The sequence below is a fragment of the Lagenorhynchus albirostris genome, chromosome 20 (assembly GCF_949774975.1).
Source record: "Lagenorhynchus albirostris chromosome 20, mLagAlb1.1, whole genome shotgun sequence".
NCBI classification, from domain to species: domain Eukaryota; kingdom Metazoa; phylum Chordata; class Mammalia; order Artiodactyla; family Delphinidae; genus Lagenorhynchus; species Lagenorhynchus albirostris.
Genome location: NC_083114.1, coordinates 45,268,590 through 45,294,763, shown reverse-complemented (window position 1 = coordinate 45,294,763; position 26,174 = coordinate 45,268,590). Strand labels below are relative to the sequence as shown.

The following is a 26,174-nucleotide window of genomic DNA, read 5'->3' as shown; positions in this document are numbered from 1 at the left end:
AGTAAGTGCCTCTCCTCCCCGCTTTTGTGTTGGTCACTTTGTGAGTTACTGGAAAATGGTGGCTCGGGAGGAAAGGCACAACCTCCTCTTCACAGAAGCATTTCTTCCTTCCTTGTTCAGTGGGCCCCAAGCCTGGCTAAGCATCAGATAACTGACAATACACAGGTTTTTGACTATTAAAATGGAATAAATTTTACTTTGCATAAGTACAATTTATTAAATAGATACATTATTATCAAACATGGGATTCGTGAACAGTGGGATGTTCGGAAGGGGAAGAGAGGTTAGGAAATGCTGGTCTCCTGCCAGTGATGGCCATGATATCCCTGACATCATCCTGCTTCCATCAGGACGTTTCCAGGGACAGGGAGCTCACCACTCTGGTGGGCCGGATTGCTCCCGCTGTTAGGAACTGCCTTCTTCTGTTGTGTCTCCCGCCTCACCATTTATACTTACTGTTCTTCACTCTGCTCTCTAGAGACACACTTCGTCTTTTCTCTCTTTGGCACGACCATCCTCCGACAGGAGAGGTCTGTCTGTCCAGGTCTCCTTTTCTCCAGGAGAAATCCATCACCTCCAGTGACTCCCGGGAAGAGAGGGTTTCCAGATCTCTCCGTACCGGCTCATCCTCCCGTGAATGGATTGCAGCGCTTCCATATTCCTGGTAAACCGCACGCCCGTGTTTGAGGAAGACCCCAGGGCTGGTCTAACCTCAGGGCTGGGGCAGAGGGGTCCTGATCCGGTTAACGTGAGTCTATTGGTGCAGCCCGAGGGCCGTGGCTGTTCTGGCAGCCTCATCGGCCCTGTGGCTCGTACGGAACCTGGGATTTGATGAAAACCCTTAGATGTTTTTTCATGTGAAAAATTACCAGTTTGTTTCTGTGCATCTGACTTCCCCCTTGTCTGAACGCAGAATATATGTAAAATTCAATCTTGCTGCTTTTGACTCAGTAATCCTATCTTTTGAGAAGTTTTTCTTCACTTTCATGTCTCACTTTGTTCTTCCCCTCAGCTCCATGGCAAGCACAGATTTAGTCAGCAAGATATTGTTTTTTTTTAAATTTTGGCATCCCCAGGACAGTGCCCTATGGCAACTAAGCATCCGTGGACCCTGTCTGCTCTGTGCTCTGCCTTTGGGATGTCAGGCCCCTGACCCCAGGAAGCAGGGGAAGGGGAGGTGCACCGCATCCCTCCAGGCCCAGGCTGAGGCCCAACTCTGCCACAGCTGTGGGCGGTGACAGTCAGGTCTGTCTCCCAGGCCGGGAACATCTGAGTAATCTTTAACTCACACCTGTCCTGTCTCCTCTTGCCTAATCTTGCCTGGTCTTCATTAAAAATGTCTCCTTCTGGGGAGGGGGAAGGGTGGGTTGTGACGGGGTGAGAGGGTGGCATGGACATATATACACTACCAAACGTAAGATAGATAGCTGGTGGGAAGCAGCCGCATAGCACAGGGAGATCAACTCGGTGCTTTGTGACCACCTAGAGGGGTGGGATAGGGAGGGTGGGAGGGAGGGAGACGCAAGAAGGAACAGATATGGGAACATATGTATATGTATAGCTGATTCACTTTGTTATAGAGCAGAAACAAACACACCATTGTAAAGCAATTATACTCCAATAAAGATGTAAAAGAAAAAAAATATGTCTCCCTCCTTTTCTTTCATTCACTGGTTCCTCCGCACATTTCTCTTGAGACCATGGGGTGCAGGCACTGTGCTTGTGCTGAAGATGGTCTCACCAACACAGAATCCCTGGATGTTTTCTTTAGGGACTCTGGCGTGGCATGTGGGATCATAGTTCTCCGACCAGGGATGGAAACCGCACACCCCTGTACTGGGAGCGCAGAGACTCCCTGGATTTTTTTTTTTTAATAAATTTATTTATTTTTTGGCTGCGTTGGGTGTTCGTTGCTGCATGCGGGCTTTCTCTAGTTGTGGCCAGCAGGGGCTACTCTTCGTTGCGGTGCGCGGGCTTCTCATTGCGGTGGCTTCTCTTTTTTGCCAGCATGGGCTCTAGGCGCGCGGGCTTCAGTAGCTGTGGCATGTGGGCTCAGTAGTTGTGGCGCACGGGCTGGAATCCGTGCCCCCTGCACTGGCAGGCGGATTCTTAACCACTGCGCCACCAGGGAAGCCCTCTCTGGATGTTTAACAGCAATTCCCAAAGTGGTGACAGGCCCTGTGCCCCTCTGGGGGTTGTTGCTTGGGTGAGCCATGAAAGGAGGGGTAGGACTTGATCAGGTCAGTCGTTGGAGGACTCACATTTGAAGCAGATGAAAGAGAAAGCAGTTTCCCCCCGTCAGCACACGGATGTGAGGGGGGTCTGGAGAGTAGGCTGCGGCTGCCAAGTCAAGGTAGGCAGTCAGACTTCCTCCTAAGGAAGGGCTCGCAGAGGGCAGTGCCAACGCCACAACTGCATTTCAGGGTGTTCGGTGAAGATAAGTGATTAGCAAACTCTGGAGGCCCAGAGGTGGCAGGAGAAGATAGGGCTCAGGGTCCCCCAGAGACTGAGGGAGGTGGTAGATTCGGGGTCTGCTGAGGGAGACAGGGGCCGAATGGATGAGGGCAGGGCGGGGAGGAGCTGAGGGGTGACGGTGCCTTGAAAGGCACGTTCCCAGGCAGCAGACATCCTAGAAGCAGGCTTCGGGGGTGGGGGGCAAGGAGATGAGGGCTTGGTTTTGGAGGGCACTGGTCCTTCGCTGGGAGGAGGTGGGTGACCGAGCAGCCAGCTCTTCTCACTGCTGCCACCACTGGGCATCCTCCAGTCTGCTCTCCCTCCTGCGGCCCCCAGACCCTCTGCCCCCTTTTCTCTGCCTGCCTCCTGCCACTGGACCAGGCATCCACCCCAGAGAAGCTTCCAGGAGGTGTCGAGTCCCTTCCCGCTCCGGGGCTCAGTCACAGGCTCACCAAGTTTCCATCTCAGTCAGCGTTAGGTGTGTGTGGCAGTGGCAGGGAAGAGCTGCCCCGAGAGAGCCCAGGAGGGTTCAAAACCCTGCCAGCACCCCGGAAGGCGGGCTCCGAGCCCAGGGCCTTCCACGAAGCCAGGCCTAGTATTTTCACCAACATTAACAACCCCTCCTATTCTCTGGGGGCTGTGTGATTGCTGGGGATGTGACAATGTATAATAATATCAGGCCATCTCTATGGAGCTGGGCATCTAAGCGCTTTACATATCTTTATTAATGTAAACCTCCCAGCAACCCTATGAGTTAGGTACTATTCGGTTCCCATTTTACGGAGGAGGAAACTAAGGCACAGAGAGGTTAGGAAGTTGACTAAGGTTGCACAAGAGGTGGAGCCCAAGTGCAAAGTCAGACAAGTGCCCCCACCGTGAGCTGCCCCACTGCTCACTCCTCCCCCGCCTTCCAGAATGCTCACTGCCTTGGTCTACTCTCACCGACTGTCATGTTTCATATTCTTTACAGTCAGGATGTTCTTATCTTTAATCCCAAATCCTAAGCCCACTTCCTCAGGTTCTGCCCCTAGTGAGGTTATCTCTGTTCACAGTCCCTGTGAGAACGTGAATGTGAGAGCGGGATGACACCTTCCTCTTCCTAGCTCCTCCCCCTTCTCCAGTCCCACCATTGTCCCCGCCTTGGGACAGACCCTTATCATTTCTGCCAGCTCCCTCCGCCGGGCTCCCCCGTCTCTCTCCCTCTGGTCCATCCTTACAGCTGTGAGAATGAATGCTCGTCCCAAAGCACGGATCTGACCACAGCATCTGTTCCCCGAGAGCCCCTCCTGGCTCCACATCAGCTGGGGGATAAAATCCAAACTCCCGAGTGCATAGTCCAAAGTCCTTCCCGGTGTGGCCCCTGCCTCCTCCAGGTCCCCAGCTCCTGCCCTGCCTCTACAGGCCCCTCTGTCAGCACTTCCCAGAGGCCAGTCCACTGGCTGGTCTGGCCTTTGATAAAGTGTTCAATAGTCAGCAATAAAGCAAGACAAACAAGAACAGTGAGATATATAAAATCGATCGGCATACATCAGCCAAATTGCTAGCTGCCCTTTCTTGGTCACAATATCTTTTATTCTAAGTATTCTATTTTTCTTTATAGTGAAAATACTTCTTTCATAAAATGGTGCTGAGAGAAAAATGATGGATTTTTTTTTCCTTAATGTCCTTACTTGGCAAACTAAAAAATGTCTGCAACTCTAGTCAGATTCCTTTTTTATTCTGACAATTCAGGGGTTGATGGAAGCTTGCCCCACTGGCATGCCAAGCAGACCCTGATCTCTTAGGTTCCTGAGTCTTTCCTGCCATTCATTCCTTCCGTCTGCAATGCTCACCCCCTGACCCAGTGTTGGTCATCACCCACCGTGCCTCAGGCCTGACCTTCCTTCTCAAAAAGCATGTCTGCAGCACCATCATATTCACATTTCCAGAGCCTGGTGCAGGCCCAGCCACCCATGTACTTGGAGGTTTGCTGAGAGCCTGACTAGAATGAATGAATTCCAGCCTTCTTTGCAGCAGGTTGAGTGTGTGGTGGTGAGGGGCAGTGGGTGGAGGTGTCCAGGCTTCCGCTGGCCTCAGCTGTCAGGCCGGGGCACGGCCAGCTCTCTCCTGCTCTGAAGGCCCGGTTGGGTGCCAGCGACTCTTCCCCAACCCCAGTGGGGCCCAGGTCAGAGCTCGGAATCTTAACAGGCCCTAAAGTGCTACCCGGCACCTGTGTGTATCTCACTCATTGTTCCCAGGGGGTCAGGAAACCAAGTGAAACCACCCTTGCCCTGAAATGCTGGAGATCATCATCTCCCTCCTGGAAGCCCAGGAAACGTCAGGTCAGCCGGGAAAACAGAGGTGGAGGGAAGGGGGAGAGACTGAGAGAGAAACTGAGAAAGAGAGAGACAGTCGGGAAACAAAACAAGGCCTGTTGTGGCAGCAGAGAGGGCAACGTGGGGGACCCAGAGAGAAGGGGGTCAGGAAGGACAGCTGTCATTGGAACGGTGGGCAGCGGAAGCCTGGAGCCGGGGGTCTGGACAGCCTCCTGCTGGGCTGGGGAGAGGCATCCTCCTGCTGCCCTCAAATACGGTCTCCGTCATAGGAGGCAAATGCACCTTTGGGGTCTGCCCCCACCTCTACATGTCCAGGGCCCAGCAAGGCCCTCTGAATGCCCAGGGCCCCTGAAAGGCCTGCAGCCCCCCTGCCATCTCCAGCAGCATCCTGGTCTCCACATCCCTTCCCTGGGACCCTTCAATAATCAAACTCCCTGGAAGGCATCAAGGATGGGTCAGAGGAGGGGCCCCTAAGGGAGAAAATGACATTTTGTCTTTTAGTTAACTCGGCGTAGTTTGCTTTGCTTTAGCAGGTACCACTTGAGAAGGCCATTTGTTTTTTGGCCGTGCCGCGCGGCATGCAGGATCTTAGTTCCCCATCCAGGGATCAAACCTGCGCCCCCTGCAATGGAAGCACGGAGTCTTAACCACTGGGCCACCAGGGAAGTCCTGAGAGGGCCTTTTATGCAGACATCAAGAAGAAAGTCTGGGGACTTCCCTGGCGGCGCAGTGGTTAAGAATCCGCCTGCCAATGCAGGGGACACGGACTCAAGCCCTGGGCCGGGAAGATCCCACATGCCACAGAGCAACTAAGCCCGTGCGCCACAACTACTGAGCCCACGTGCCACAACTACTGAAGCCTGCGTGCCTAGAGCCCGTGCTCCGCAACAAGAGAAGCCACCGCGATGAGAAGCCCGTGCACCGCAACGAAGAGTAGCCCCCGCTCGCCGCAACTAGAGAAAGCCCGCATGCAGCAACGAAGCCCCAACGCAGCCAAAAATAAATAAATAAAATAAGATAAATTTATATAAAAAAAAAAGAGGATGAAAGTCTGTTGAGGAGATGGAGGCAGTGGCCTTCTGTGGCTGGGCAGAGGCCACCTCAGGTCACGCCCCTTGAGAGGGGGGTGGGTGGGTTGACCAATGTGCATAAGAGGAAGAAAGAACCTGAGCTGAGACCCTTTTGCCTTAGCAGACCTTCTCTGACGGCCAGCTGGCCAGGGAGGTGCTGGGGCTGCTGGGGGGAAACCTCTCCACGGAGGAACGTGGATGGGGCCGGGCTCCGCAGAGGGCCCAGTCGGACTCAGTCATCTCGCGGGGTAGCTGGTGCTGTTCACTGCACCTGACGGCTGCTAACCTGGCCACCTGAGCGCTGCAGCGAGGCCATGGGGGGCGGGAAACGAGCACGGGGACTCTAAAGAGCTTAGAAGCTGGGCTCACTGGCAATGGCACCATTGGTCTTGACTCTGTGGCCAGCTGAAGCCAGGACTGAGCCCTGGGCCAGAATAAGCTCTTGGAGGTGCCTGGGTTTATCCGATGAGGAGGGGCCTGTGGAAGGGGAGAAAAACTCCTCCAGATGGATGACAGCACTCAAAGTTACACCCGGTTGGACTTGACACTGCCTTCCAAGCTGTGAAGGTACCACCGACAACGGGATGTTGGGGTGGATGAAGACTCCAAGCAGTACCCTTGCCTTCCAACAGCCTCAGTCCGTGGAACCCGAGAGATGGCACTTAGGGTCATCATTTAGGGGCCCTGGAGCTCTGGGGTGAGCTACCCAGAAGCCTACCCAGAGACATGAGCTATCCATTGCTGCAGGAGCAGGAAGGCCTAGCTCTGACCCCTTGGATCCCTGCAAGAGCAGGAGGCATGACGGCCCCACAGGAGGCCATGAGGCAAGAGACTAGGGGACCAGCTGAGGGCCGTGGTTCTCCCTGGCACCAGCCCACCTCTTAGGGTCTCCCACTGGCTGGGAGGGATCAGAGGAGTGTGGCTTCTTGAGTGAGGGGAGTGCTGAGCTAAGGTCAGCGTACCTTCTAATCATCTGCTCTCAAATCAGGGACCAGATGGCCTGATAGGAGCACTCAGGCAGGAGGTGATGGCCAAGGTCAGGAGAAGTATAAAGGACGAGGGGAGGGGCAGAGCAGAGCGGGGCAAAGTGAGCCCTCTGACTCAGGACAAGCAGGCTGCTGACTGGCTGTGACCTTGGGAGAGTCACCAGCCTTAGTGCCCTCACCAGGGACAGTGCCTGGCCTGGCCTCCCCTTCGTTCTGCTCCTCTGGGCTCAGCTGCATCCTGCTCTGGGGTCATCACAAAGCTACAGCCGGGAAGCGCTGCCTGAGCCTTTGCCCATCTCCCGCCCGGGCGTCCTCGGGCCGCGGCTTTGTCACCCCACAGCTTCGGCTCAGGGTGGCCTCCACATCCGCAGCACACTCCTAGCATGAGGCGTGCGGCTGAGAAACGGGGGGTGTGGAGCCAGAGCTGGAGCAGCTTTAGGAGCCAAGATGAGCTCTCAGCTGTCATGGGCTCTGAACAAAGTGCAGGAGTCCTGGCCCTGCGCGGTTTATGGCTGTTAGTGGAGGCGATTAGATGGCTGTCAGCAGCAGCTCACGCCCTCCCCCTTCATGTCTCTGCTGACACCACCCCAAGCTTTAGCCAGTCCTCACCCCCGGCCTCACACCCTTGCCCTCCTGGGCCTTTCTTGCTCTCCACAACGCGTCTAGCACTCACACAGCAGGTCTTCAATGTTTCTTGACTGAGACTCAATGACTGATGGACTCGGAGAAGAGTGGGGAGGTGGGATTGAGGACACGACTGGGAAACACGCCTCCTCATGGTTTCTTGTCTGGAGGGGAGCGCTGGCCTGGGTGGATGTCATGCCGGGGCTGGGCTCCAATGCCTCCTTCTCGGGCCGTACCACCAGCCACAGGTAAACCTGGGCTGGACCAGGGGAGCCTGATGGTGCCCTACTGACCGGGACTGATGTCTGGATTCTCCAGTGGGTGATAGACGTGGTCAGTGCTCAGACACAACCACAGCTACGTGCCTAGAGACACTTCTCCGACGCCCCAGGAGCCTCTGGTGGGGTCCCTGCTGCACACCTCACATCTCCAACCTCTGCCCTCTCTAACGACCCGTCTACATCCCTGCTCTCTTGTCTGCACAGGTGGCTGATTTCTCCTGTGTTGGGGGAAGAGGAGTGTTGGAGGACAGGGTGGAATGGAGATGGCCATGCACATTCCTGTCCTGGGACCTTTGTCCTTCTTCCCTCCTCTTTCATCGGCTGGAATTACCTTCCCCTGGACCTTCACGTGGCTGCACCCTCACTTCTCTCTCCTCAGACAGCCTTTACTAGCACCCCTCAACAACAGCCCTCCCTCCCGGGACACTCCATCCCCTTCCCCTGCTTAATTTTCTTTGCATCATCTGTTACTACATGCGATTAGGTTTGTGTGTTTGTGTGTGTTGTTTATTTGTTTACCTTTTAATTATCTGTCTCCCCCACTTCATGTAAGTTACATGAAAGCAGGGACCTTGTCTGTCTTATGGATTACTGTCTCTCCAGGGTCTGGAACAATGTCTGGCATAGGTAGATGCCCAATAGACCTTTGTTGAAAGGAAGAAAGGAAGGGAGGGAGGAAGGGAGGGAGGGAGGGAGGGAGGGAGGAAGGGAGGGAGGGAGGAAGGGAGGGAGGGAGGGAGGGAGGGAGGGAGGGAGGGAGGAAAAATGGACTTCCTCCTGATCCCTCCCTCCCCCAGGGGGCTGCACAGAGCTCCCTGAGAGGCTGGGAAAGCCCACCCCTTCCACTGCCACCCACTTCAGGTGCCCAGTGCTGTTTTGCCACCTCCTGCACTGGGCCAGTCCCCTGCACCACCCTGGCCGCTTATGCCTCCCACGTCTGTTCGCTCAGGGCCAGCAGCAGTGAAAGCGGGCCTGGCTGTCCAGCTCTCATCGCTTCTCCATCCACCCTGCAGTGTTCTCTTGGCTTGTGGACTCTTGTTTATCTAAGTCTTGTTTTCCCAGACTTGGCCCAACTTTGTGGGTCAGCCGGGAACCCACAGCATGTGACACCCCTCAGCCCCATCCCCGCGCATGCTGGAGGTCGCAGGTGACTCACCGTCTTCACTGGGAGCTTTGTGGTCAGTCCCCCGCGTGCTGCCGCTCCCGCCACCATTGCTGCTGCTTCTGCTCGGGCTGCCGATGATTTTCTGGCCTCCTTTGCTGCCCCTGAGGCTGGAAGATAGGATTTTCCCCCTGAGTGATTATTGTTCCATTTTAAACTCATCAAAGTAGCCATGTACTTTCAGATTCAAATCAGTTTTCTTTTCCAGCAAGTTGGGGCAAGTCCCCCAGGAAGCGGACCTGACGATGCCACCCCCGCTGAAGGATGCTCTCACCCTCAGAATACAGGTTAGCAGATGTGTCCTTCGAGTATTTGCCACCCGAGCGGCCATGCCCAGCTCCCAGGGCTAGCACAGGGTTTGGTTCAGGCGTGTGGATTCCTGATTCCTAGTCCAGCAGTACTGGTTGGGCCTCCTCACCTGCCTTCCAGCCAACACTCCTGCTCTCTCCCTGCTGTCCCTTCGCCAGGTTACCCCTGCTCGCCCTGCAGCTCTACGATTCTATGCCATGCCCCAGAAGCCTTCCCTGACCCTCACACCTGGGTTAGGCGCCCTTTCTATGCACTGTTAGGGCCTGAAGAGAACAGGGCTGTGCCTGTCCTGTTCACTGATACCCAGTGTCACCCAGCGCCTGGCACACTGAAGGGACTAGACAAAAACTGTTGCAAAGAGTGAATGAATTGTGTGTGTTTGCATCTTACAGTGCGTTAGGACTGGGGAGCCCCATCTCCAATGCCTTTGGTATTCACTGCAGCCCAAGATTAAAGCCTCTGGCTAAAGTGTGTGCTGAACAGGAGTTAGCTGGGTGTTTCCGCCTGCTGGGGTAGGGACGCTTTGCTGGGAGGGGCCGGAACTGCTGGGAGGCCCTCTGTCCTTCCCACACAGGAGCAAGGGTAGGATTGCCAGACAAAATACAGGGCACCCCGTTAAATTTGAATTTTGGATAAACAGCAAATACATTTTTAGTATATTGCATGTCATACGTGGGACATACTTATGCCAAAAAAATATTAATTTCAGATGGAATGGGGCATCCTGGGGTATTTTCCTTCTTTTTAAGTCTGGGAACCCTAGCAAGGCAGACATGATGTGCCAGGTGCTAGGGGGTCTGAGGTCCTTCTACAAGGTACATTCTGTTCACTGTCTGGGTCCTTCCTGCTCTTTAAATGCTTTTGGGCAAAGAACAAGGTGAGCTCAAGACGTGGTTTCCCAGGGCTGTCACTCGCACACTTAATCCACTGTATCTCCCTGCATCTCAACCCCTGACCCAGGCTACTGCACTGGATGGTTAGGGAAGGCCTCTCTGAGGAGGGGATGTTTGAGCTGAGATTTGAAGGAATGAGCCAAGTGATGACTGGGGAAGAACGTTCCAAAGGAGAGTGGGTGTGAACTTGGTGAGCCTGAGGAACATAAAGGCTAGTGGAGTGGAGTGAGTGCAGGCAGGGAGGGGTTTACATGGAAGACCTTGGGCCACATCCGTGGTCTCCAGGAAGGGGACTTAAGGCTGCACTCCTTGCTGGTCACCGCCCCCAGCTGTAGGGTGGATGCTTCTCTGGCCTCCAAGGCTGAGTCTCAGCGGCAAAGATGGGGGAGGAAGGGAGTGAGTGTCTGCCGTCTGGGGTTAGGGATTCCGGCAGCAGCGGCAAAGCCACGGAGCCTGCTTCTTGATTGCAGTTTGGTGGGATCTCCAGCTCTTAAAAATGGCGTGGAGCCATGAGTGCTTAGAGCTAAGACCCCATGTGACTGGTCCCTGTGGAGAGCCACCTCCATGCCCTCCTGAGAGCACTGCTGGGAGCCAGGTGTGCTCTCCTTTCTAGGGGAAAATGCTGCAGCCCAGGGCCACAGGGCCACGGGGTGGGGAGGACGCAAAGGGCTCCATCTCACCGCAGCAGGAGTCTCTCTCCTGGCTTTGGAACGGGTTGAAAGCCCTACACCAGGAAACTCAAATCAGGTCCCCAGTGAGGCTCTGCTCCTTTGTGCAGCCCAGCCCACCCCAGTCCTCCTCAAATACGCAGGCCAAAGAACGGGAAATGGCTCCTTTCCAAGGACTCAACTCACAAGATACTTGTTGCCTGCTGTTTGCCTACCGGCCTGTGAAGGAAGCTGTTTCTTAATTTAAAATGTGCATTAACTCCCTCCAGCTGGAAAGCTACCCCAACAAAACTTCTGTTTGTGGCGGGTTTAAGCTTGGTCACTCTGAGGGCGGGGGCCCAGCTGGGCCATCGGAAGGTGTGCCCAGGGCAGTGGGCACCCTTAGGTGTCTTGCCTTGGCTTGAGAATATGTTCTCTCTGTCAGGAGGTATTGGATCCCCAAGGCCCACCTTGGCCAGGGCCCTTGGGAAGCCCACAGTGCTGGGGCAGGGCGTGGGGGTGATGTCCCTTTGCCGAGGCTCTTTTATGTCTCCAGGGGAGGAAACCCCATTTCCCTACTACCACCAGGCCCTCGGTGAGTTCTGCCGACAGGAAAGAACCTTTTGTTCTGAGCTTGTAGGAAGTCTGAGCTGGACTTGTTATCTACCCACAGCACTTCCTGGATAGGGGCCCTGGACGGGACTGGACTAGGGGCTGGCTCCCAGCCGTGGCCTTGGTTCCTTCCTCTCTTAGCGTCTGGGGCCGGGGAGGCTGCCCATGGCAAGGTCTAGGCCTTCACGAAAGGCTGGTGAGAACTGGTATTTATCTTTAGCTGCTGCAGGGGGTGTGTGTGGGGTGGGCGCTATAGCCTGGCAAAGGTCCCTGGCTTGGGGAAAGGGGGCAAGAAACATCACCTAGTGCGTGCGCCGTGTGTGTGTGTGTGTGTGTGTGTGTGTGTGTGTGTGTGTGTGTGTGTGTGTGTGTGTGTGTGTGTGTGTGTGTGTGTGTGTGTGTGTGTGTGACAGAGAAGGGGTGCTGCGGACCTGGAGAAGGGGTGAGCCCAGCCTCCCTGCAGAGTGACACCTCCACCATCGGCTGCAAGGAAGGGGTGAGTCCCTCAGGGCTGCAGGAGCGGCAAGGTAGGCCAAGGTCCGGCCACGCCTGACACCTAGTGGCCACCTGAGCCCGGGGCAGGGCGCGGGAAGAGCAGGGGGCCTGTTCTCTCGTTCTCCTGGCCAGTATCCCCCTTCCCTCTGCCCGGGGCCCGGCCCCGGCAGCCCCAGCAGCCCATTCCCCCTCAGCCTCGCCCTCGGCCTCCGAGTCAGGCCTGGACTTGGAGGCCTCCCACACCCACGGGTGGGTCGCAGAACCCCATACGCCCCCGAACGTGGCGGACCCGGGAAGCCAGGTCGTGAGGCCCGGATTCGAAGGTTACCCGAGCTCGGGTCCGGAGGCCGGGTCACGGTGGCCGCCGTTCTCGCGCCGCAGGCCCTAGCACGCGGGCGTCAAGGCTCGGGCCCGGAGGCTGGCGGGACCCTGTCCCTAGACCCGGGACCTTGGGGGGCCGTGCCCGGTCCCAGGTGCGCGGACCCGCCGGGGGCACTTCCGGTCCCCGCGCCCCCGCCCCCAGCCCGTCGCGTAGTCCGCCGGGCTGCCAACAAGCTGTAGCCGCCCGGTCGCCATGGAGACGCGGTAGCTCCGAAGTCCGCGCGGCTGGCCAAACCGGCAGAACAGCCCGGGCGTGGCGCGGGCAGCTCGCTGGCCAGTCGGCAGCGCGACGCTGCGCAGCGAGGACAAGGTCCGGGCTCGACGTCCAGCCAGGTAGGTGGCCGGGGCGCGTGGGGGAGAGTCGAGGCTCGGCGCGGAGTCGGGAGGGGCCCCGGGTGTGTGCGGGGGGACGGCGAGCTCAGCTGTGGCCGGCCTGGGGCGGGACCGCGCCCGCGCCGGGACAGGCCGGGATCCCGGCGCCGCAGCCAGTCTTTCTCTTTCCCTCTCCTGCCTCCACACTTGACTCACCTCACCTGCTTCCCCCGGCTCGGGGCCAACGAGCAAGGCCCGAGGTTAGGAGCTCATCCCACTCCTGCCTGGAGCTGTCAGCCGTCGGCCCCGGGTCAGCCTCTGTGCCCAGTCTCCGCGGAAGTTAGCACGGAGCGGCAGGTGATCCCAAGTTTATGTACGGCGTAATGTTTTGCCCTACTCTAGAAACTAGGTGGCATAGAAGTGGATCAACCAACATTTGCCACGACTGTTCTTTTGAAACCTGAGACCGAGCTGCCAAACTGCTTCGCTAGTGGAGCGGCCTCCCTCCCTCTGCCTCTTTCCTCTCGGCGTGAGATGTCTAGCTAGTAGAGCCCTTCCTTGTTCTTCTCCAACATCTCCAGCCTCTTGGGTGCAAGGAGTTTCCCGTTTGGGAAATCCTTACTCCTTGGGTTAGCCTTGGTAGCCCCTGAACTGTGGGTACAGGGGATGCAGAACTGAGCTGAGGAAGGGATCTGCTGCTGCCTTTGACACCTGGGAATGGTGGGGGGGTACCTCCCCTCTCTGTCTGCCCTTCCCCCCAGGGCACCACAGAGAGGAGGATCCAGGTGGACCCTGGAGTCCCAGACATGTCTTTAGGAGCTGGCACCCCTCCCAAGTCTTTCTCCCTTCTGGTCGCCCCTCTCCACTCTCACTCTACCTTGGCTTTGAGGATTTTCTAAGACTCATTAAATGAAGCTCTATCTTATCTGGATTCTGTTCCTTCGTTTTCTTTCTTTTTTTAATATAAATTCATTTATTTTATTTTTGGCTGTGTTGGGTCTTCGTTGCTGCGCGCAGTCTTTCTCTAGTTGCAGCGAGCGGGGGCTACTCTTCATGGCGGTGCGCAGGCTTCTCATTGCAGTGGCTTCTCTTATGGTGGAGCACGGGCTCTGGGCACGTGGGCTAAGTAGCTGTGGCTCACGGGCTTAGTTGCTCCACAGCATGTCGGATCTTCCAGGACCAGGGCTCGAACCTGTGTGCCCTGCATTGGCAGGCGGATTCTTAACCACTGCTCCACCACGGAAGCCCAGTTCCTTCCTTTTCATAGCAAACGGAAAACAAAACAAACAACAACAACACCCTACAGAGCTGTGCTACCTTCTCATACATATCTTGATTTCTCCTGTGAAACTGGATTGAGGCAGAAAATATAGGCAACTTGTAAATGCCAAGGGGAGCCCCATACAGAGAAGGGCTGCTACAACCCCACCCCCAGGGCAGGAGGAGCCTCCTGGACCTGAGTGGATGCCTTGCTTGTCCCACTTCTTCCCTGCCTGCGCCACCTTCCCTTGGCAGGCAGAGCTTGGGTGGCTTCTAATACAAAGGGGTTCAGCAGCACTGGAAGAATTTGGTGGAGGAATTCACGCCAGATCCAGGGGTTTCTGCCCAGTGGGGGGATTCATGGTAGACAGAAGGCGGGGTATGGATTTATTAGAAGGGGTCGTGCTGTCTGCTGCCATCTGGCTCTCTGTGGCCCCAAACCTCATGTGTCAGCAGCTTCGGATGCATGACTCTTCCTAAGGTGCTATTAGGAACAGGTTTAGTTTTTGTTAGATTGCTATTTAACTGAATGAATACCTATGTGGCAGGCAGTGTGCTAGGCACTGGTACATATTTATCCTGTTTAATCTTTGCTACAGGCCAGTTAGGTGGCTCTCAACATCCCCCTACCTTATGGAAGAGGAAGCAGGCTCAGAGAGGGTGCTTGCCCCCCACCCCCCACCCCGGGCGCACACAGTCATGAACAGTGGGGCTGGCTTTGAAATCATATCCGTCTGACCAGGGCTGCATTGTGACTTTCCCCTTCCTCCATAAAAAAATAAAGAGAGGGCTTCCCTGGTGGCGCAGTGGTTGAGAGTCCACCTGCCGATGCAGGGGACACGGGCGTGCCCCGGTCCGGGAAGATCCCACATGCCGCGGAGCGGCTGGGCCCGTGAGCCATGGCCGCTGAGCCTGCGCGTCCAGAGCCTGTGCTCCGCAACGAGAGAGGCCACAACAGTGAGAGGCTCGCATACCGCAAAAAAAAAAAAAAATTAAAAAAAAAAAGAGAATTATATTTTACAACCATATTGGTATAAAGATGAATATAATCCAGGCTGGATTAAAAATTAAAATATTTTTTTCAACCCTAGAAGTTTGTTTTTTCTTATGATTTTAACAGAAATCAAAACATTTTTTGTGAGTCCCCACAAGTACTGGGAGCCCCAACACTGAGTCCCTGGGCCCAGTGGAGAACTGGGCTCAGTGTCTGACTTCACGCTTTCTACCCAGGGGTTACTTGGGTGTGGGTAGTAAGAAAGTGCCCCACCTAACAGCTCAGCCCTCATTTTGCCTTTTCTTTGATCACATTCGAGGACATTCTAGGACAATTGAGTCGTTTCTCCCCCTCACCCATCAAGAAAAGATCTAGCCCCCAACACAATCTTTTCTAACCCAATTAAAACCCTGCTTCGGATAAGGAGGCTGTGGTCAGGCCAGGCTCCCTGCTTCCAGGCTGTGGCACTTCTGCGGTGTCTGGTCCCCATAATGAGATTAGGCCTGGTGGCCTTTCAGTGAAACCCGCTGGGCTCAGGGAGGGAGAGGGATACTCGTAAGCACGTTCAAGCCCTGCGGCAGCTCCTGGCCCTGGTTGATCACATTAAGTGGAGTCTGGCTGCAGGTGTGTGTGGGAGGGGAGGGGTGACTGTCACAGCCCAAGGTCCCAAAAGCTGCCAGAGATCTGACATCCCCATCCTGTGCTCTGACAGGAAGGAGGGTGGCCGGGTAAGGATCCACAAGAGCTCGCCCTGGTTCTGAGACTCTGGTCTACTGGGCTGAGGAAGCCTTTGGGGGTGTAGATGGGCTGCTTCCAGACTGTTGACATTGCTGCCTGTACTGCTGCGCTGGGAACACAGGAGATCCCAAAGCAGCCAGTGTTCTGGTGTTCCACAGGAAAGGAAGAAAGGAGGCAAGGAGGAAGGAAAGGAGGAAGGAAGGAAGGGAGGAAGGGGGGAAGGGAGGGAGGGAGGGAGGGAGGGAGGGAGGGCAAGAGAATGTTCCCACTGTCTAGACTGGGAAATGAGGGAGCAGAATAAAAGATATTTGCTGGGCTTCCCTGGTGGCGCAGTGGTTGAGAGTCCGCCTGCTGATGCAGGGGACACAGGTTCGTGCCCCAGTCCGGGAAAATCCCACATGCCGCGGAGTGGCTGAGCCTGTGAGCCATGGCCGCTGAGCCTGCGTGTCCGGAGCCTGTGCTCCGCAACGGGAGAGGCCACAACAGTGAGAGGCCCGCGAACCGCACAAAAAAAAAAAAAAAAAAAAATCTGCTTAGTAGGGAGTGAATCTCAACTGATTTCAAGGTTTGCAAATGTGTTTGTGGGTGAGTCAGATTCCAACCAGAGTCCTTGAAATGTCTTCTTTGTATCCCCCATCATCGGAAGCAGCCCCTCTGTGTACAAAGGTACGTCGTCAATTATGTTGAACCGAATAAGCAATAGGGCAACGGCATTGCTGAAGGGGTCTTTCATCTTCTGTGAAGCACAGAACCACTTGAGGCTTTGTCTTTTCTGTAAATCTGGATTTTTCACTTAGATCTTATTGGCTGTGATGTCACCTATGGGGAAGCTACAGGCCTGCCCGAGGAGGACTGGTCTTTCTGTGTGCGTTTTCCTGTCATCCCTCATACCTGGATTTAGAATCACCTTCAAATTGGAAGGGGCCACAGGGGAGACTGCTTAGGCCTCCATGAGTCCAAAGGTCATTCTTTATCTCTGGCTTCCTCTGGGATGCCTAGTTACCAGGGCACAGGGACCAGGAGAGATGCCTTTGGAGCAGCTGGCATGAAGATCTTGCAGCTAGTTTGTCCCCATCACCTCTTCTCTCTAACCCACCTGTTTCCATCCTGCAGCCTTTTCTCCCAGGAGAGCCCATGGGGGACACCAATGCTTGATGCTATGGTGGGTGTAAACTGCCTTAGAAGCATGGTTCCCCAAGGGGTGGGGAGGGCCCAGGAGGACTGGCGTATGAGGGGAGAGGCCTTCCTGGAACCCTGCCTCCAAGCAGATTCAGATCCTCTGAATACTGGCTTCAGTATTCAGGAAGTTTTCCTTTCTTCCCTAGTTACTGGCCTGAGAAAGTGCAGAGCCACACCCCGAGCAGGCAACCCCTGTAGGAAATCCAAAGGAGTGGCCACCCCAGTGTGGTGAAGCCAGCGTGGACTGTGGTAAGTGCTCTGGGAGTTTAACTCATAGCCTGAGTTGTTACGGCCCTTTACTCTAGAATCGGCATCTGCTCTGCACCTTGTCTGCAAGGTCCTGGAAGGCGGGGCCATGGCTCATCTGTATCCAGCAGTGTCACCCCCATATCGCAGGCGCTTGATAAACAACTGAGTTGAGCACTTCTTTGCTGCGGCTGATTTGGGGCAAGTCATTTATCCTCTTTTGAGTCCCAATTTCCTCATCTGTCAAATTGGGGTAATACTCCTGTTATCACCATAGGTTATTGCGAAGATTGAACTGAGAACAGAGCGGGGCTCCCTACCCCTGAGGCTCGCAACTCCACCACCCTGGGGTGCAGACAGCACTAGGGTTTGGACTCTGAAGGGAATTCAGGTTGTGAGTTTTCAGTGAGGACATTAAAGCCATGTATTCAGTCACTGTGCTGTTCCCACGTGTTTTCTTTTCAACACCACCAAGTGAGTCTCCATTTCTCAGCAGATGCTCCTGGGTGTCCTACAATTTAACTCAACATTGACACTACCTCCCCGGAGACGGCGTCAGATCCCACAGGGCTCAGTCCCACAACACTGCCCCCACCCACTTCAGATGCTAATTGCAAGTCCAGGTTGTCACCTGTGCTGCTGAACAACAGGCTATAGATCAGAGCTTCCCACGGCCTTTTCCTCAGGTTCAATTAATTTGCTAGAGCAGCTCACAGAACCCAGAGAAACTTGCTAGATTGCTGGTTTGTTATAAAAGGATGTAACTCAGGGACAGCCAGATGAAGAGGTATGTAGGGCAAGGTCTGGAAGGGTCCGGAGCACAGCAGCCTCTGTCCCCGGGGAACTGAGGTGCACCACCCTCCCGGCACGTGGATGTGTTCACCAACCTGGGAGCTCTCCAAACCCCGTCCTTTAGGGGGTTTATGGAGGGCTCATTACACAGGCCCGATTGATTAAATCATTGGCCACTGGTGGCTGCACTCAGTCTCCAGCCCTTCTCCCTCCCTGGAGGTCAAGGGTGGGACTGAACGTTCCAACCCTCCAGTCACGTGGTTGGTTCCCCTGGTAACCAGCCCCACCCTCAGGTTTCCGAGGGGCTTCAGTAACAAGATGTAATATTAACATAACAAAAGAAACGACTGCTTTGTCACCTGGAAAATTCCTAGCGTTTTACAGGCTCAGTCCCATATATTTCTTATTAATATCACACTATCATGGCTGTGAAGAGAAGTCTGATTTCTGCCCGACTCACGAGGAGGTTGGCTGGGGGCGGGGGGGCATCTGGCTCTGGCATGCGTCACCACAGAGCGGCTCGGGACCCAGGAGTGGCAGTCTTTGCAGCCCTGAGCTCCCCCTCTGTACTCAGTGGCTACTCGGCGGGGACGCTGTGGCAGGTCTGCCGGGGCAGAGCACGTTCCTTCCAGTCTTTCTAATTCAGAGCTAATCGGATTCTGACTGCGCCCCAGGCTCTCGGGGAGGAATCTAATAAAGCAGAGGAGGACAGCATTTCTCAGTTCAGTACACTCTTCCTGTCAGAGTCGGCCCAGGGATGAGATTCCCGAGGGGGAGGTAGATGCGTTCCCCGCCTTCTGGGAGCTCACAGGGCCCTGCAGCAGAGAGGCTCACAGGGCTTAACGTGAGGCAGGACACCGAGGGTAAGTAAGCACCAGGCCAGCCTTGGGAACAGAGAGGAGGGGAACAGAGTGGTGAACAAAAGGCCCATTTCAGGTCGTGGAGCAAATCGACAGAGGCGGAAGAGGAGGAGCCGGGGTGTGAGGTGGAGGGGATAACAACAGGCCGTGCTGCCAGAGCTGGGGAACTGGGAGCATCTCTTCCGAGTGGACGTGGTAGGAGAACAGTGGGGGCTGCCGGTGGGCTCTGGGTTAGGGTCAGTTATGGAGCTGGCATTTGACCACCACACGCTGGTGGCTCTTTGTGCCTGGTGGGGCAACATGACTGGGATCTGGCTTTGTCCCTGTCGGTCAGGCAGATTGAGGAGGGTAGGGAGACGGGGGCAGAAGCTCCAGGCCCTGCTGGGTGGTGGAAATGAAGATGGCCAAGAGGGAAGCGATGGCGAGACGTGGGGGAGAAGCAGGAGGACTCGGCACTGGGACTCGAAGGGCGACCTGGGAGGTCAGGGGAGGAGTGTAACTTTGGATGTGCTGAGTTTGAAGTGTTGGAGGGATGTCCAGGTAGAGATGTTAGTGGACAGTTAGAAATGGGGTTTAAATTTGGGGGAGAGGACAGACTGGCACTAGATTTAGAAGTCATCAGTGTAGAGGTGACAGATAAGCACGAGGGCAAGAGTTCCAGAAATATGGCTTCACTGTTGCCCACGGCTTCTGGAAACAGGTGTTCCCACCTGCCTTGGGAGTGGTTTCTGGAAGATGATTTGACAGAATGTATCCAAAACCTAAAAAAGAACCTAGCCCTTGCTCAGGATTCTATTTCTTCATTTAGGAATTAGACGAGTGTTGTACAAAAATGATCACAGTGTTGTTTATTTAGTGAAAGCTGGCTAAATATTTAACAACAGGAGATTAGGGGATTGGTTAAAATATGAAATAGCCTGTCATGTACTGACATGAAAAGATGTGCATGATCTATAATGAAGTGAAAAAAGCAGGTTAGAAATTGGTATGGTCACGTTTCTATGAAAGAAGGTACATGTATTTCCAGAAGAAAAGGATATAAATCAAAATGTTGATTACTTGTAATTTTTCTCTTTTTTTGCTTATCTGTATTTTACTGCAGGGAGGTGTGTTACACGGCCTGCCCCCCTTTTTAAAAAACGATGGAATTGCCAACAGTTGTCAAAGGTGGCAGAGAGAACTGGGGGTAAAGACAGCTCAGTTCCCAGGAGGACAAGGCCAGGCCAGCTGGAAACTAGTTCTTGAGCAGCACAGGGTACAGGGTGTGTGCTCGCTTTTAGGGGGGACCCCAAAATTGGTTAGTTAAACATCTCTGCTCAGCTGCTGTTCTCTGCTGGTAATGACGGAGAAGGAGGGTGTCTCCGGGGCAGTGGGAGAGGCAAGACGGGATGCAGTGCTCGGCCCTCTGGGAGCTGCAGCAGCGTCTTTCTGTGGCCCCAGGCCGCCAGCACCGAGGCCCAGCAAATGGACACCATGCTTGTTCATCAACCGCCTCCTCTCCTCCCATCTTCCAGTGCCTCTCCCGCCTGGGTGTGGGGAGAACCAGCAGGTTCAGAGGGAAGAGCCGGCACACAGGCCACCCTGAGCTCGGGCGAGGCTGTGGAGACACTGGGGACTGGGCAGAGGAGCCAGGAAATGCCTCCCACTGGCCCTGAGCCTCGCTTCCCCAAACCCCATTGAGCCCCCGGTTCCCTGTCTGCACAACGCGAGCAGTGACACACCTTTTCTCACAGGATCCCTGTGCGCTAAGTGACCCCAGGAGTTCTCACCTTGTAGATCTCAGTTCAGGAAGCCTGGCCTGAGGGAGGGGCGCAGGCCCACGCCCCAGGTGTGGAAGGGAAGACGAGGCAGGAAGGGAAACGGGCAGCTCGGAGGCTCCTGTCGCCTGGTCCTTTCTACTGAAGCGGCTCAGAGAACGTTCCTTCTACGGGCAGCTGCCCTGCAGCTCTCTGTGGGCAGGACTTCTTTCATCTCCAGCTGGGAGCTGAAAAAGCAGGCACGGGGGAGTCAGGTTCCTCATTTCTCACCCTAGATGTCCTTTATGATTCATCTGGAGGAAAAATTCCAGCACCTTTAAGGAATTTGCTCACTTCTCTGTTTCACCTGTGAACCCCACCTGAGAAAACCCAGGGCCTCCTGAAACAGAAAGTAAAGCACTGGCACTGGGCCCTCCTGCTCTGGCCAGAACTTGGAGGACTTTGACTTGCTCCCTCATTGCAGGTGGAAGTGCAGCCAGGTGTGGGTCAGTCTCTGCAGGAAGGCGCCCCACCCCCGCCGGGTGCTCCGGGAGCACTCTCACAGAGGCCTGGGGTTGTGGGCCGAGGGAGGAGGCAGAGGTGGGCAAGGGAGGCCTGTGATGTCTTTTTGGAGGCTGTGGGCCACTCCTCTAAGCTCCACCATCTTCCCTGCAGCAGTCCCCTCGGCATAGAGCCGCCTCGGCATGGACAGCCCTGCCCGCCCAGCACCTGCCCCTGCGGCCCTGCTTTACTATGTGGCCTTCTCCCAGCTGCTGGGCCTGGCCGTGGTGGCCATGACTGGCACCTGGCTCGGTGTGTACCGAGGAGGCATCGCCTGGGAGAGCGCCCTGCAGTTCAACGTGCATCCTCTCTGCATGGTCATAGGCCTGGTCTTCTTGCAGGGAGATGGTGAGTCCCTGGGCGATGCCACCTGAGAGGGGAGATGTGCAGGGACCCTTTCACACCTGAATCTGCCCAGTAAGAGAAGGAAGCTGGCCTGGACCTTGGGGACACTGGGAATCCAGATCCAGGGCCCCACGGCTGGTGGGTGGCAACTCCTTTCTGACTTATCCCAGAGCTTTCACCTCGTGCTTCAACAAGGAGCATCCAAAGGTGTGTGTGCTGCGCACACAGGCCCAGGGGCTGGGCTGTGAGCAAAGCCCATCTTCTGCAGAGGCGGCTTGAAATTGAGGGAGAGAAAGTGAGCGTGAGTGTGAGCGTGAGGGTACGTGCGTGTGTGTGTGTAGACGCTGGACTTGGAGGAGCTAGAGCTCCTCTCTCTGGGGTAGGATCCAGGCCGTGGCTGGCCCCCACCCTGCCTCAAGGCCAGGGGGCCTTGGCCTTCTCCTTCTGGTAACAAGCAAGCTGGATCTATGCATTCTTCCTAGATGTGGTCCTGGTGACAGCCACCTCCTCAGCAGCACACTCCTGAGAGGCATTCCGCAGGACCCCTGGCCCTGACTGCTTCAGCCCGAAGAGGGGGAGTTAGCTTGGGGCTGCAAAGTTCTTTGAGAACCTGGGGTTTCCCAACTAGGGAGCCTGCTGGCTAAGAGTAGTGAAAGGCTGATCTGGCTTCAGTGCTATACAATCTGAGGACCATCACAGCTAAGAGGTGAACTCAGAAGCCTGGTGGCACCTTGATGTGATTGCACGATGAGCCTAAAACAAAGCCTGGGATACAGGACAGCTAAGAAGGGGGTGGGCGGTGCGGAGGCATACGGAGCCTTGTTTCCTCCCCCACTTCCTGTGGCTGGGGTACCTGGACAAGCCCTCCCCTCTCCAGCCGGGGGTGTCTCCTTGCTGCCCTGGCAGGAAGGCCTCGTGCTCGGCTTAGCGCCCTGACATTCCCTTTCTCACGGCCCACCAGCCCTGCTGGTTTACCGCGTCTTCAGGAATGAGGCCAAACGCACCACCAAACTTCTGCACGGGCTGCTGCACGTCTTCGCCTTCGTCATCGCCCTGGTGGGTGAGTTCCAGGCACGGGCCCGCCCTCCTTCCCCCACTCTGCTGACTTGGGGAAGGAGTTGCTTTACTGTCCAGTCCCCCCTCCCCACCCCTCCTCCCCCTTCCGGGCAGGGACACTGGTGCTGGCAGCCACCGAGCTGGGACTGGAGCCCAGAAGTCCTGGCGGGTCGGGTTTCCCTTGGGTCACCGCAACCCCTCCGTCGCCATCAGCCCAGTCCTCACGCGACCCCCTCCGGCTAGGCCTGGTGGCGGTGTTCGACTACCACAGGAAGGAAGGCTACGCCGACCTGTACAGCCTGCACAGCTGGTGTGGCATTCTGGTCTTCGTCCTCTTCTTTGTGCAGGTGAGTCCTTGCGGCTCCACGGCGCTGGGGAGGGGCGGGGAGCAGGGCCCAAACAGGGCCGGGGCCAGGTGTGCGCACAGGCGAAAGGCGCTCCAGCCCGCCGAGCGCTGCCTCTGACCGGCGTCCTTCCGGCGCCCTTCTGGCCGACAGGCACGTGGATTTGGTCCCAGGCCCCGCCTCGGGGCGCACAGTGTGGGGCTGAGACCGGCCTAGAGCGCCGGCCCACGTTCCCCACGTGCTCAGCGTTCCCGCTGCGTCTCCGGCCGTAGGCCACCGCGCGGGGGTGGCGGGGCCTTTGGTCCTCGCGGGCGGCGGCCCACCTGGGGCGTCCTCGGGCTCCAGTCTCCAGCGCAGCTCAGCCTCCGGCAGCTCCTCGCCTTTCCTCCCAGTGGCTCATGGGCTTTAGCTTCTTCCTGTTCCCCGGCGCGTCGTTTTCTCTGCGGAGCCGCTACCGGCCGCAGCACGTCTTCCTTGGCGGCGCCATCTTCCTCCTCTCGGTGGGCACCGCCCTGCTGGGCCTGAAGGAGGCGCTGCTGTTCGAGCTCGGGTGAGCGCCCCCTCCCGGCGGCTCTGTGTGGGGCCGCCGAACAGCGGCTTTTCTCCCAGTGGGGTGGGGGTGGGGGTGGGGGTGGGGGGCCGGGGTTGGGCTTGGGATCGCATTGCATCTTGTGGGTCGGGGCGAATGGCACTCGGCCTAACGGCGACGTCTCGGGTGGCCTCGCCCTCCGCCCCAATCCCGCAGGACCAAGTACAGCAAGTTCGAGCCCGAGGGCGTCCTGGCCAACGTGCTGGGCCTGCTGCTGGCCGCCTTCGGCGCGGTCGTGCTCTACATCCTGACCCGCGCCGACTGGAAGCGGCCCCTCCAGGCGGAAGAGCAAGCGCTCTCCATGGACTTCAAGACGCTGACGGAGGGCGACAGCCCCAGCTCCCAGTGACGCGCGCCCCGTGCCATCCCGTCCTGTCCCCCGAGGCGGTCTCCGCCGTTTCGGGGCCCCGACAGGTGTCTGTCCCGCACCCGCCGAGGCTCCGGGGGTGGGGAGCGGGGATGGGGCAGCCCTCCTCCCTGAGCGCTGATTTCCGGGGTTCAGGCCCCCTCCGCTTTCCCCTCCTCGCTGCTGCTGCTGCCGCCGCCGCTGCCATCGTGTTAGTCCTGCGCAGACCCCCGCCCCCCTTGCCTCTGCCACCCCCTCAGATGGAGCAGCTTTGGGTAGGGTTCTGGGCGGCTGGGCCTGGTCGCAGAAGCACAGATCCTTAAAGGGGTTGGAGAGGGGGAGGCGGCTCCCCGCTCGGGGCAGCGGGGGCCTGGGCTGTGTCCGCGGAGAAGGCGGGGCTCAGCGCCGGGCCCGGCGAGGCCAAGACTTGCTTTGTGTGACGCCGAACTCCAACCAGGAGTCTTGCGGGCCCAGCCTTTGGCAGCGGAGCAAGTGATATTATGTGTAAAATATGCTGGTGTCAGGGCAGGGTTCCCCAGGAGAGGGGAGGGACTGGCCCTTGGGAAGCTCTGGACGCGTGGCTTGGGCCCAGCTGCGCTCTGCAGCCTTCTCTTTCTTTAACTCCTTAGCCCCAGGGCGGCTTTCTTTGCCTTTGGGGCCCAGCAGCCCGAAGAAGAGACAGGAGGTGGGCCTCGGCGGGCGCTGCGGGCGCTGCGGGCCGTATGGCGCCTGCAGGGGCTCCCCTCCCCGCGGGGGCCGGCCTCGCGAGCCAGCTGCCCACCCTCGGAGCTCACTCAGGCGCTGCTCTGACAGAGGCCCAGGACACAAGCCTTTTTGCTTTAAACAAAAAGCTGCCGCTGTTGCCCCTTTTCCCTTTCCATAGGGAGGGTAGGGGCTGCCTAATCAGGAGGAAAGCCTCATCCTCTCCTACCTGGGGCCCATCTTTGCAGGAAGTTGGGACCAAGTCAGAATCGGATTAATCCCCCCAACCCCATGAGTGTATAATGCTGTTAGCTGAGTCACCGTTTGGCTTCTGTCTAGAAATAACGTGATTACAGCATCGATCTTGTGCTTCTTGGACTTGGTGAATGCTCTCTCCTTGTTTTCCTCGTTTTCTGGGCTTTGAGGAGCATGACACTGTTTGAGACAAGACACAGTTTTTACTTAAATGAAGACATTAATAGAATTTCCAAATCTGACTACTGTTTTTTTTTTTTTAACGGCTGCCTTTCTCACACCTAAATGCTGCCTTCGAGAAAGGGAGCTTGTCTCCCCTATTGCCCAGATCTCTAAAACAGCTTTTGTGGTGGGTCCTGCCTCAGGCGATGCTGCTTCTCAGAGCAGGTGGCTGTGTTGGGCGCCTTACCAGCAGGGCTCCCTGCTCCCTTCCGTGGGCATTCCGGGCTCTGCTGCAGCCCCAGCACCAGGGTGTCTCCGCACCCTGTTTATATCATACGCTCTGCAAGGGCACGAGCTCCGGCAACTCTTTGATCACCTGGTATGGTCATTGTTTACACGTGGGAAAACTCCACCTTAGACAAACTACAAGAGTACAGTTGTATATCTCCGTTGCCAGAAAGGCACAGAGAGAAATGGAACCTTGGATTTGCAAGAAAAGTCTATAAACTGGCCTGTTTGCCAAAGCGTATGCTGGACGATTCATGAGCCAAAAAGCCTCCCCCCCACCCCCAAGCTGTTCTGTGGTGGTTTATTTTATTTTGCCTGTGGCCAATCTTCTATGAAGTACAATGTAGTGTTGGTACAACAGATGATTCAATAAATGTGTACAGCAGGTCTCTTGTCTGTTATCTTCATTTACTGTGGCAATAAAAGGAGCCAGTGCTTTTAGCAGATGCATGAAGTTAGTCTACTAGGGTTGAAAGAATTTGCATATCCCCAGGCTGGGCACAGAAGGTAAAGTGATTAATGATATTTATGATGACACAGGCTCTGAAACAGCCCAGTGGCTGTCCTGACTCCGGACCCAGTGAGGGAGGCTCTTCCACACGGTTAGAGAAATTCTCTTCTCAACCCAGACAGAGTGGTCTGGAGGGTGGAGCCGTAAGAGCCTGACAAGGGCCTTGGCAAGAAGTCTCCCCAGTAGTCAATTAACCTTTTTCCTTTTAAAAACGTGTCTCTTCATTCCTTAAGAAGAGGAGCAAAGTTTTGAGAACAAGCTGAGATTCCACTTAGGTCAATTCCTGAGGCTCAGGCAGATGTGTTTACAGAAAAGCTGGGTGCGACTCGGATCCCACCGGGATCTACCGTGTGCTCCTGAAAAGCACTGTCACATAGCTGAAAAACTTACTAAGAGGGCTCACTATTGAAGGGGACCCTGGATTCTTCCTTCCTAGCACTTACTTTATTTTCTGTATGGAATCTGGTTTCTGGCGCGTCTCAGCCAGAGCTTGAGAGGTCTTCGCTTGATGCATCTGTAGAGTCTCCTGATCAAGGCTTCCATGTGGACCTTCATTTGCTTTAAAGGCCTGCAAAGCATGGCCTGGTTCACGTCACAAGGTGATCTCTCGGTCAGGGTCAGGGCTGGCTCTCCGCGCCAGGGCAGAGGCATCCTGACCCTGTGAGGGTG

General features: G+C 56.2%; 1 protein-coding gene and 1 long non-coding RNA gene across 10 annotated transcripts; one reads left to right on the top strand and one right to left on the bottom strand.

Annotated features, from left to right (window-relative positions):
• Positions 1-202: 202 nt before the first annotated feature.
• LOC132510807 (uncharacterized) lies at positions 203-23,233 on the bottom strand. Of its 2 annotated transcripts, XR_009537435.1 has the most exons (4): positions 22,599-23,233; positions 20,380-20,594; positions 8,887-9,002; positions 203-821 (listed from the first exon to the last, which is right to left on the bottom strand). It is a non-coding gene; the product is annotated as an uncharacterized LOC132510807 (long non-coding RNA). The 2 variants fall into 2 exon arrangements; XR_009537436.1 differs by lacking the exons at positions 203-821; positions 8,887-9,002 and adding an exon at positions 19,479-20,136.
• LOC132510806 (transmembrane ascorbate-dependent reductase CYB561) lies at positions 11,532-25,381 on the top strand. 8 transcript variants are annotated; one of them, XM_060133200.1, is made up of 9 exons: positions 11,712-12,562; positions 16,859-16,961; positions 18,687-18,805; positions 20,643-20,846; positions 21,022-21,255; positions 22,214-22,312; positions 22,552-22,655; positions 23,045-23,202; positions 23,398-25,381. In XM_060133200.1, exons 5-9 carry the CDS (start codon positions 21,051-21,053, stop codon positions 23,588-23,590), a joined length of 759 nt encoding a protein of 252 aa, XP_059989183.1. In that variant the 5' UTR covers positions 11,712-12,562; positions 16,859-16,961; positions 18,687-18,805; positions 20,643-20,846; positions 21,022-21,050; the 3' UTR covers positions 23,591-25,381. The 8 variants fall into 8 exon arrangements, with proteins under 8 accessions (XP_059989186.1, XP_059989183.1, XP_059989180.1 ...); XM_060133197.1 differs by lacking the exon at positions 20,643-20,846 and adding an exon at positions 19,713-19,872; XM_060133196.1 differs by having other exon boundaries at positions 19,713-20,846.
• Positions 25,382-26,174: the final 793 nt, after the last annotated feature.